At 54.6% G+C, this 11778-nt stretch overlaps 1 protein-coding gene across 2 annotated transcripts; it reads right to left on the bottom strand.

Annotated features, from left to right (window-relative positions):
- Window positions 1-3146: 3146 nt before the first annotated feature.
- LOC104851648 (ficolin-1) lies at window positions 3147-11389 on the bottom strand. Of its 2 annotated transcripts, none has more exons than XM_010608928.3 (9): window positions 11226-11389; window positions 10637-10750; window positions 9406-9459; window positions 9129-9164; window positions 8489-8521; window positions 8123-8250; window positions 7630-7759; window positions 6608-6742; window positions 3147-6076 (listed from the first exon to the last, which is right to left on the bottom strand). In XM_010608928.3, exons 1-9 carry the CDS (start codon window positions 11305-11307, stop codon window positions 5829-5831), a joined length of 960 nt encoding a protein of 319 aa, XP_010607230.1. In that variant the 5' UTR covers window positions 11308-11389; the 3' UTR covers window positions 3147-5828. The 2 variants fall into 2 exon arrangements, with proteins under 2 accessions (XP_010607230.1, XP_010607231.1); XM_010608929.3 differs by having other exon boundaries at window positions 5855-6054; window positions 11226-11383.
- Window positions 11390-11778: the final 389 nt, after the last annotated feature.

Here is an 11778-nt window from a genome sequence, read left to right as displayed (position 1 = left end):
GTGTCCCAGAAGTGAGGGTGACCTGCCAGGAACAGCACCCCAGACTGCAACCTGGCTTCAAGCTAGGCGGGTGGCACGGGCAGTGGACAAATTTCAGGGCCAGCATGTGCCTGGGACGCCAAGGAAAACCTGCCCTGAAGATGCCACAGTGCCAGGCTTCAAGGCATCTCCTCACATCCATCTTTTAAGAGTCACAATCTATGGCTCCCTGGCCGGTCACGATGGATGTGCTGCTACATTCAGCATCCACACGGCGCATCAGGACCAATAGTGCCCGTTTAGTAAATCGCAGCTCTGTAGGTCAGGGGTCTGATGGGCCCGGTGGGTTTCTCCCTTAGAGTCTCACATGGCTGACAGCCAGGTGTGAGCTAAGCTGTGTCCTCAGAAAGATGAGCTTCCAAGCCCAGTCAGGTGGCTGGTAGAGTCCAGTTCCTTGGGGCTGTAGGACCAAGGCTCCCATTTTCCTGCTGGCTGCCAGGTGAGGCTGCTCTCAGCTCTGAGCTCACACCACCGCGTCAGATCCTCCTATGCTCCAATACCTCTGATTTCCTCTCGAGATTCTGCCAGGGAAAACTCTGCTCTCAGGCCTCTCCTGAAAACCTCCCTTTTTATTACTAAACATCAGCTTGTTAGTAACCTTAATTACATCCCCAAATCCCTGTGCCACTCAGCAGGACATAATCACTGTCTCAGGATCTCACTGGCCGGGGAAGTAAAGCAGGAAACCTCGAGTACCTGAGTACCCCCCCTCACACCCACAGTGGACTGGGACAACTTGCTTTGGTGTTGTCCTCTCTGGCTATCCAGTGGCTCCTCTCCTCCAGTCCACTCCAACATGATTGGGTGCAGCTTGTCTAAGCGTGGCACCTCTCCCCTGCTCCCACCGTTTCAGACTCTGCTGTTGTCTTTTTGAAGAAGACAGGGGGCACTCTGGCATGGCTAAGGTCACAGAGGGAGGGATTTGGGCTGTTAATATCCCCTACCCCCATAGCTAGTTTTTTAGAAGGTTCCCCAGTTTCACCCCTGTCTCCTCATTGGATCACCACCATGACAGCTGAGGAGCCCTGCGCCAATCAGATGTCTGTGTTTGGACCAATCACAGGCCTGCAACTCCTATCTAAGCAGCACTCCCCAGCCACTTCTCTGCTTAGTGTAGGAGGGCTCCGTCCAGTGTGCTGACCCCCCACGCTGCAGCTAATGAAGATCAGCAACAGAGACCAGCACCCTGGCAGAGCTGACCTGTGGCATCCAGCATATGCTGACAAGGGATGGTGGCAGGCAACAGTGAATAACATTAATAGAATAATATTAAAAAATTTCAGGATACAATCTAAGACTGTGCAAAGAATCAAGAAAACATAAGCAACTCTGAAGAGAAAGGCAACTGATGCCTACCCATCCTGACAAGTCCTGAGAAGTAGAAGTATCAGACTTTAAGGTGACTACTATAACCATGCTTTAAGAAGTAAGGTCAAACACTTTTGAAACAAATGAGAACATTTTCAGCAAAGTATTTGGATCTATAATACGAAAACAAAGGAAAATTTTAGAAATAAAAAAAAATGCAACAATAGAAAAAATTTTTAAAATTTAAAAAATTCAACAATAGAAAAATTTCTTCAAAGTGGAAAAAATTCATACTGCCTTTAGAAGAGCAGCAATCCTTTCAGCTAACTTTCTAGTGAAAACAATTAAATCTAGAAACAGTGGACAATACATAGTAAAGTGCTATGGCTGCATATATATCTCAGTGGTAGGTTACTTATCCAGTATACCTGAAGCCCTAAGCTCTATCCCCCAGACTATGAAAACAAATAAGAAAAGTAAAAATAAAACAACTGCCTATGAGGGAATCTACACCAAATGAAAATACTGTATAAAATGAGGCAAAGTAAAGACATTTTGAGATAACAAAAACCGACAAAATTTGTCACAGCAGAACTGCCCTGAAAATTAGCTATAGGAAAGAGAGGTTGTCAGATGGTAAGAATATGATCCCTGTCGGGATGGGAATGGAAGAAGGAATACAGACCAATATAAAGAGGAAAAATGCAGATAATGATGAATATTGACTGCTGGAGTCAGTAATACCAGCCGTGGCATGCAGGGTTTTAAGTAAACATGACAGAGAGGAAAGCAAGTGAGTATTAAATTTGTTGGAGGTCTTCACCGGGAAGGTGACAAAAAGAATAATTTACAGTGAACTTGTCGAGGGCACGTGTGTGTTGCAAACATAATCATAGACACTGTAGAACAGGGAGAGAACAGACAAACTATAAGCCAATGGGGTGCGGGAGAGATGGGATAATGAAAATATCAACTTATACAAAAGAAGGCCAGAAAGGAGAGAGATGGGGACACAAATAAAGCTGCGTGTGGGCGCCCTGCGCCAGAGCCACGCTGGGTGGACCCGGGCCTGCACTCCCGATGGCAGAGAGCACCGGGAGGACGGCACTGCCTGCTGTCTTGCACTTGCTTCATTCGCCCTCACAGCACACAGACCGAGTGGCTCTGACAGCTTCTGAGACTTGTGAAGTGAGTTCCGAGAGGAGCCAGTCAGCGTTTGATTGTGGCTGCTTCCAATTCATGCTCAGACTCTGCGAGCTACACTTCCGAGCTCGAAACTCCCCCCTCACCTTCTCAGTTTGGCTCTCAGAGCTTGTTTTTCTATTTTTATGAAACTTGTGAATTTTAATAGTCACCCTTGCAGGACTTTTGAGTACTTATAAGTTTAGCTCCTTAAATACCATGAAACATTTTACACTGTAACAGTAAGTCCAGTGCTTTCAAATTCCTTCCTGGGCATTTCGGCTGTCTATTGAACAAAGCCTTTTCAGTGCTTATTAATTTTCAGACGTCTACCAATTTAACCTTCAAAGGCAGCGGACCCAAAGTCTCTTACATATGCCAATATTGTGCACAAGAGCTCTAAGATTTCCGTGTAGCATTAGAAGACCAAGTCAGTTACTTAATTATGCATCTTTAGATTGGATTTATGAGATTTTCTGTGTAATAGGCCAAAATTCTTTAAACATTATAAGACTATGAAATATCAAGCTTGATGTAAAATGCTGTAATTTCTGTGGCTCTGGTAATAGTAATCATTTACAGAGCTTATAGCCAGGACAGAACAGAATCTGGTCATCAAGGACACTGGAACCCAGGAGATGTGGGTGGTGCTCACATCCCCAGGCCAGCCTTGCCCATTTATTTAAAAACAGTTCCTAGGAATAGCAGAGCATAATGTAGACACCTAAGTGTATAAAGCACAAAGTATGACTGAAATATTTTTATCACTCTCCAACAAACACGCACTAATCACAAACCAGTTGAGAATCAGGGCACGGCTGGGACCAATGTCCCTTCCCTCACCACCACCCTATCCCAGGCTTCTTCTTATTTTCCTGTTACGTATTTATCGAGGCAGGAGATCAGGGCATGGGAAACTGGCTGGGAATGCGTGTGACCTGTCAGTTAAAGCCCCAGGACATGTGAGCAGCCCACAGCCCTGCAGGTGGACCCGTCCGAGCGTGCTGCCTTCAATTCTTCAGGCAAGAACCCAAGTGGGACTTTTAACAGGATGACATAGACCTGACGTCAGCCTGAGGACTGGGAGACACAGAAGACAGCTGCCGTTTTCCTCGTTTCACAGTAGTCCGCCCACACCCTGTAAAGTAAACTTCCTTTCCTACTAGTAGTTGGCTTGAGCTCCCTCCGCCGAACATGTTTCTTTTCTTTTCACACCTGTGATAAATGTAAAACCCCTCTACCTTTTGGGCTTGTCCCCAGCAAGTCCTTGTCCAGGATAGGGAGGACCTAGAGCAACCTCTAGAAGGGGACTCCAGCACCGCAAAGCTGGTAACATTTCCACATAGATAAGCATCGAAAATACTATAGGCAATTTTGCTTTTGAAAGAAAGTGTTCATCCGTGGTAGAATCCCTTGTGCTAGGCTTGGGGTGTGTGGTGCAGACATCTTTCATCTTCGTTGCTGTGGGGTCTTCTCTGGAGTATGGGTGACCTTGTGGTCACCCCACAAGACCTGAAGGCCTTGCGACTTGGTTCACTCTGGGGCTTTTGGGAATAGCCTGGCTGTGACACCCCTCGTCCTTTGCCCCCGCCAAGCACTCAGAGCACTTTCCTGCTACCGCCGGAACCAGCTGGGTCTGAGATGTGCATCTTCCGCTCTCCCGTGCTGGCCTGGCCATGGCTGACTCACTCTCCATCGGCGCTGCCTTCGAGGGGCAGCCCCTGCCCGGCCCCGTGTGGCCTCCCTTCTCAGCCCTTATCTCGGGGGCTTCTGCTGGGGGGCAGCAGCACCTCTTTTCGGCTGTAATTCACATTTCTCTCATAAGTACTATGATGGAGAACCTCTTACAATTAAATAATGGCCCCTTGCATAAATATATCGGCACCGTCTTATAAATATACTGGGCCTTTTAATAAATATATTAGCCATCATCTGTCCAAACCTTATACCTTGTATTTTTCAGTGCCTGAAATGGAACAGTAGGCAAGCCCTTTAACCGCTGAGCTGCACCCCAAGCCCTTAGTACTTATTTTTTAAAACTGAGATGACACTGGTCTATCCCTATGCAGGTGTATTTCATTAGTGCATACTGGGCATATCTGTGTGTGTGTATTCTACATTTTGATCACTCCCCTCCCTGTTATCTCCCTGTCCTTCCTACCCTGTGTATTTATTATTATTTACATGAATTCTCTCAGCTAGGATCTTGCTCTATTTTAAATAGGTCGTGGTGGGGAGTAACCTGTCCCTACCTTGTGGCCAGAACGTGGGAAACTCCCAGGGCAAACTCCACCAGGTGAGGGAGGCCTCTCCACCCGGAGGCTCCCAGACGGCCCTGCAGGCTGTGGGTAGAGCAGCTGTGACAGTAAAAGTGGGTCAGAGAGATGGGATGTCGGAAGCCGGGTAGAGTGGAGCAGCGAGGACACAGCTGTCTCCGGGAGCGGAAGAGGAGAGGGGTGGATCCTCCCCGGGCTTGGTGGCGGGCCAGCCCTGCTGACGCCTGGCCTTAGCCCCGCAAGGCCTCTTGGGGACTTCTGACCCCCAGCACTAGAGTAATACGTGCATTGTTTCAGCCACTAAGTGAGTGCGGTCAGCTGCAGAGGGGTGTGGGTGGCAGAGGGATGGCCTCACTGGGGTTCCCTTCTCTTCTCCCACCCCTGCGCTTTCTGGGGCGAGGACACCCTCTCCCTATCCCTGGCCTGCTCAGCAGTGCCCTGGCCTACACCCACTCCCTGGGGTTCACTGTGCCAGCTTTTCTGGGTGGGGGTACAGGGGGTGGCAGCTGCCCAAAGGGTGGACCCTGCTATCCAGAAAGCAGGCAAGCTCTACCCAGCTCCCTCCCTGCCTTTTCAGGAGTTTTCTGGGCCCAGGGAACTCTTTACAAGATGAGCAACGAACTGTGGGGACCCCCAGACTCCCACCTCCCATCAGAGGCTGGAGCTTGAAGCTGGAGGCGGGTAGGCCAGGTGAGATGTGCTCATCTCTGCAGGCGTCAGTGCCCAGCCTGCCTACGGGGCTCCCTGACTCTGGGACTTTCCAAGGGCCCCAGAAACCCCTCCCTACAGTGCTGGTGAAGGGACAGGAGGAATCCCCAAGCACCGGTCTTGGAGAAATGAATTAAAGCGCGACCACTTGTCTGCCAGAGAGAAGACGCGTTTGGGAGCATAATTCTCCATCCTGGTGGGGCTTGGGATGGGTGGGGAGAGTGGGCATTGGCAGGGCGAGTGTGGAGCAGTGTCTTCCTGGGTGGGGACTTGTGTGGTGTCCCTGTCCCACAGTAAAGGGGTCTCCACTTGGAGCTAGACGGGCCGCAGCTTCATCTCTGACACCTTGTAGCTGTAATTGTACCCCTTGCCCGATTTCCAGTTGATGCCATTGGCGAAGCTGTCGTGGGGACCCCTGAGGTAGAGGCCGTTCAGGTTGGACACGTGACATTCCCCGTACCACCAGCTTCCGTGGTATTGTGCCGCACAGCTGGCTGAACTCTGGTCGTTGTCCTGGTCTTTGGTGGAGAAGAACCTGCCACTGTGGGACGTCAGAGAGTCTCCTGCTCAGAGAAAACATGGGTCCTTGGACCCAACTGTGTCTGGCCTCCCCAGGCCTCCCCAGGCCAGCCTCCTGCCTCGGTTGGTGTCCCCCTGGCATTAAGAAGGATAAATCGTTCCCTGGCACCTGCTCCTTCCCTCCAGAGTCCTGCATCCTGTGTGCCCCTGGGCTCCACCAGCCCTGGAGGTCTTCCCCATCTGTCTCCATGAGCACGGAGCCCACCGCTGTCTCCCGAGGGCCAGCAATTCAACCTGAACCTCAGCTTTTCTGCCTGCAGTGGGGACAATGCTGTCTGCTCCTCTTTCCTGTGCCTCAGAATCAGACAGAAGCATGAACTCCAGCTGCTCCCAGGCAACAACTGCGCCACACAGCTCCAGGCTCAGCCCAGCAGTTCCTGGGGGCCAGAGTCCCTTCGGACAGGAAGACCCCTCGGGGACACAGCCTGGGGGGCTATCTGATGGCATCCTGAGGACCAGGAACCTGAAGACTCGGAGGCATGGCCCTGGCCCAGGTCTCTCACTCGCACGCTCACCAGCACTGCCTTCAACGAAGGCGCCCAGCACCAGCTTGTACTTCTCTGCCTCGGCCGCCACCCTGAAGGAGTTGTACTTGGCAAAGCTGGGGTTGCCCTCGAAGTCCACCAAGTCCACGCGGAGCTCGCTGCTTCCTGCGGGAGAGCCCTGGGTCTCAGCCGCCCGGGAAGCTTAGCTGGATGCGGGAACATCCTGGGTCTAGGCAAATTCCTCGCTCTCCCTTGGCTTGGCTGAAGACCCAGCTAGGCCGTCACTCGTTGGAACGAGGCTCACTGTACTTGGAGAGTGCAGTGAAGAAACTACATGTGGTGCTTTGGCAAGCAACTTCCCCGAAGAGTTATAGACGTCCTGATACAGTGATCCATGCACATCCGAGTGCAAAGCAGCACAACTCATAATGGCTAAGCCCTGGAAGCAGCCTCTGGGCCCATCAACAGCCAAATGGATAAAGAAAATGTGGTATTTAACCTACCGTGGAGTGCTACTCTGCCATAAAGAAGGATAAACTTGAATGATCTGTAGGAAAATGGATGTACCTTGAGACCATAATGTTAACTGAAACAATTCAGATATATCACATGATTTCTCTTAAAGTATAAATAAAGAACAAAACAAAAGACAGATAATAGGAAGTAAGGAGTTAGATCTTTCTTGAATGGGAAGGGGATCAAGAGATGGAGGGAGGCTGAGGGCCATGGAGGAGAGAAGAGGCCCCACCACTCCCACCTGAGCCCTTAGATGCCCACAAGCTCCCCCAGCAAGGAGGTTGGGAGGGTCCGCCATGCAAGCCGGAGGGGCGAGGAGGGGCCCAAGTGTCCCCGATGGACTGACAGCTGGAGGCACCAGAGTGCCACCAAGCCCTGGTACCTTCTTTGATCCTGACCTTCTGTGGGCTACAGCAGGGGGCACATGCCCTGGAGGTCACAGTTGAGACTCTCACCGTCCTGGCCAGGCACTGGGCCCTTCTGCCCAGATGCCGGGTCTTTGGCTCCCACGGCCCCATGCCTGGGGTGCTGCTTACCCCGGGATGTTAGGGCGTGGATGTTGTCATTCCCCAGCCAGAACTCTCCCAGCTGACTGCCGAAACCCTGCTTGTAGGCGGCCCAGTCCCGAAAGAAGTCCACGGAGCCATCAAGCCTGCGCTGGAAGACCTGGGAGAGGGCAGTGAGGGCACTTGGGGGAGGGGAGGCCAGGCCGATGCCCCGCAGTGTGGGGACTGGCTTGAGAGCTCACTGGCACCTGCGGGGTGCCAAGAGCACCACGTGGTCCTCACAGCTCCCACGTGATGGAGGAGGAAATGGAGGCCCCACAAGGGTAGGCGGCCGGCCAGAAGCCAGGCGGCAAGACAGCCATGGGCTTCCTCTGGGCCCAGGACCTGGACTTTCACCCACAGGACTTTTCACCCTCCTCTATAAGACGGGGGTCTTTCTGGGCTGCAGAGGGGAACAGGGAATCTCAGTCTGCTCCCTGCCAGCCACTGATCCCGGTCATGAGGTTCCTGGCCTGACACTCACAGTCCACCCACCACCGTCTGTGTCCATGTCACACAGCACAGTCAGGGGCCGGCAGTCAGGCAGGTAGACGGTGTGCCAGCCACTCAGGAAATGGCCCAGGCTGCGGAGGTCCTTGCAGGTCTGAGGTCCTGGGAATGGGACCAGAAAAAGGGTGGGACGTGGCCCTGAGTGGGCTGCACAGCGCGGGACCCAGGATGGCCTCCCAGATCCCGGGCCTGTGGTGGCATCAGGCAGTGGGCACCAGGTGTCTGAGTCCTGGGTGACGGATGGACTGCGTGGATAGAGTTGATCCTGGGGCTGCGGTACCAGGTCTGCCTGGCTGCCGGGGTGGGCGGGGCTCAGGGATGGGGTGAGTGGCGCAGTCACCTGTAGCACAGGACTGCCAAGATCCAGCATCTCCTGCTTGGGGAGAGAAGAGATATCGTACCTGCCCTCCTCCTTTGTAGCCCCGGATGCCCCAGGGTCACAAAGGAGGGGACAGGAGAAGCCAGCGCTGCCCTAACAGGCACCAGGCCCTGCTCCCCTGGGCACGTGTGGCCCTTCCTTGCTCTTGCCAGTGGCTGGTGGTGATTTAGGCCTTAGGTACCCATCAAGGTGGAGAATCCACTCAAGACCACCTCAGCCATCTACTCCCCCTTGTGTCTCTACCAGGGACCTTGGGGACTCAGTCTGGTCCCTGACCTGGCGGCTTCCACTCCTAGACGAAGCATGTGACTGCATCTTAGTGCTTAGACTGATTATACAACTTTTAAAAATAAATGAGACAAGAATTCCATCAAGTCAAATGGCCCCATTACTGAACAGTGCCATCTTGCCAGTCCCTTGGGCTGTCCCCGTGCAGATGCTCCCTGGGACTCGGGTGGCCGATGGTGCCCAGGTCCCTGCCACCCTCCCCAGTGCTGCCCAGATGGGAACTTGGGGCTCCTCCCCAGGGTGGCACCAGTGTGGTTGAACCTGGCCCTGGACAAGGCCCCCTGGGCAGCAGGGCTGTGGGTGGACAGCTCACCTTTCTCCCCGCGGGCCCCTTTGTCCCCTCGGTCCCCTGGCGAGAGGCAGAGAATGGGAAACTTCTGGTGAGAAGGCACGTCTCCTGAGGCCGACCCGTCCCACCCGCTCTGGGCACCACCACCAGCAGTGCTGCCAGGGGAGAGGCAAGGAGACAGCACCTGCTGGGGTTAGCCAGGCCTTCCCTGCACCTCCTGTCCCTCGCTGTGCCTGCTGACTTCCATCAGGACACAGCGAGGCCCTTTCGGTCCAGTCTCCTCACAGTGCTGCGCGGTTACCTTTGGCCCCAGGGGGTCCTGCCTTGCCAGGGGGTCCAGGGGCACCTCGTTCTCCTGCAAATTCCAGACAGTATCCCTGAGAAATTGGCTCTCCGAAATCCTGCCCTGAAATCTGCCCCATACTGTGGATGATGGGGGTCCAGCACCCTCAGAGCTGCTGGCTGGGCCTGAGCCTGGCAGGGACTGCGGCTGGGAGACAGAGCCCCTGTCACCCGGTGGCTGATGGGGAGCCAGAATCAGGCAGGGAGCTCGCCCCTCTGGCTCTGCTCGCTGGCTGCAACCTGGATCCTGCCCTCCATCCCATCAAGGCTAAGTTTAGGGCCATGTCATCCTCTCGGAGCTGGACTGTCCACTTAGGGTGGGGTCCCAGGACCGAGAGCACTCTTGTCCTCAGCGGGTCCCAGGAGGAGGAGGTGGCTCTGTAAGTGACGGAAGCCTGGCTGTGTGGGGGTGGGATGTCCTCACACAGCCCTGTGCTGGCTTTGACTGTGTGCCACACAGCTTGGTGCTGCTGGCTCCTACGGGGACCAGGGACTACCCAGCCCTCTGTCCCAGCCATGCATGTCTGGTTGGTCCCAGAACTAGGCCCTTTCCTTCTCGATGGATGGAACTTAGGGCCAGGAGAGGCAGCTCCCAGTCCCCAGGAGGGCAGCAGGACACCCACCAGCCTCGCTGTGCCCTCACAGTGCCCAGGGCCATTGCTTCCTTTTGGGGACAGGCCATTGACATGCAGAGGCAGGAGACTGGTGCACCAGAAGTGGGGTACTGGCTGACATCCTGCCCATGGGAACAGACTCCTCCCAGGTCCCTCTACAGGAACTGAGGGACAGAAATCCCAGCCTGGTGGGTCCGGTGTGTTGAGAAGGTGCCCAGGGACCACAAGCCCAGGCACCTCACAGACAGGTAAGTCTCAGGACGTCCAGGTCTTCCTATCCCCACCAGATACTCCTGGGCTGGGCCCCTCCTTGAAAAGCTCTATGTGCTGGGAGTTCACAATCTGGCCAAGCCAGTTGTAGAGGAGTGGGACTCACCACAGCTCAGGTGCCACAGGCACAGGGTCAGGACGGGGAGGCTGATGCAGGAAGCTGCCCAAAACTCCTAAGCTGTCACATGGGGAGGCTCCCTCCAAGTCCTCCCCTGTCGGTGGCCTGAGCAGTGCCCGGCTGAGCATCCACTGCAGAAAGGCGAGAGCCCTCCCCCCGTAGCTGACCCCACACCCAGCCCAACACACCTGTCTCTCCCTTGGCACCTGCCTCGCCCTTGGGCCCTGGGGGTCCAGGCAGCCCTGGGCAGCCCCGGAGAATGGCGAGTTTGTCTGTGCCCTCCACGCCCATCACCTTCACTTCTGCAGGGAGAGACACACGTGGCCCCATCAGGGTGGTCACCCCAGGCTGAGCCACCAACAGCCGCCCACCTGCAGGGCCCTGCCACCTTGGGAGCCCAGAAGAGGAACCCTGGGTTCCCTCCTAGAGTGGAGGTGCAGGGATGAGCTCTGCTTCTGGGCATCAGCCTGCCCCGGAGGACCCAGGTCCTCAGTGCCGGGGTCCAGCCTCAGTGCTGGGTTCCTGGGTCAGTGGCCTAGACTCTGGTTGTGGGGAGATTAGGTTGGAGAACACGAACTGGAACGATCTTAGTGGAATTCCTAGAGATGCCAGGAAGGAAAGAAAAAAACGAAAGAGAAAGAAAGGAAGAAACAAAGGAAGAGAGGAAAAGGAGAAGGAAAAAAGATGATGAAGGAAGAGAAAGAAAAGAAAAGATGACAAATAGGCAAGGGCAGGTAGCTCTCAGCCCTGGGATCAGAGGAGCAGAGTTCATCTCACCTGGACAGGTATCAGCAGCCTGGGCAGCCAGGCTCTGGACGCACAGGAACAGGAGGAGAAGGACAGTGGGCCCCAGAGCCATGGTGACTCCACTCAGCTCTGGGCCCTCTCTGTGGCCTGGAGGAAGCTCCCAGCACTCACAGGGAGCCAGGCCTCGCCTTGCGTGGTTTCTCAACTACCGAGGGGACACCCACTTCTGACAGGCTGTCTGATTGCTCAAGGGGAGGCGTGAAACCTTCCCATAGTATGAGTCCCTCACTTTCCCTAAAGGACGCCGGCCAGAGGCCCCTCTACCAGAGAGGGCTCCCTTGTCGTTGTGTAGGAAAGCCCGGCCTCCATGTGCCCCCAACTCCCACAGTGGTCCCTGTCCCCATGTCCTGCCCTGTGACCTTCACTGGGGTGGGGAAGGCTCTGCTGAGTGTTTTTCCTGCCTCTCTGGAATCCTGGGTGTGGGGCTGCTCATGGCGCCTGAGGTGGAGGATGCCCTCATCCCTCAAGGTCCCAGAGGCCCAACTGAGTCTCTCTCTGTAGCTGGCACTTTGGGGAGGCCTCT

The sequence above is a fragment of the Fukomys damarensis genome, unplaced genomic scaffold (genome assembly GCF_012274545.1).
Source record: "Fukomys damarensis isolate Sample0158 unplaced genomic scaffold, DMR_v1.0_HiC HiC_scaffold_36, whole genome shotgun sequence".
In the NCBI taxonomy this organism is placed as follows: Eukaryota; Metazoa; Chordata; class Mammalia; order Rodentia; family Bathyergidae; genus Fukomys; species Fukomys damarensis.
Note: the sequence above shows the minus strand (reverse complement) of the source record. Positions and strands in the feature narration are given on the sequence as shown.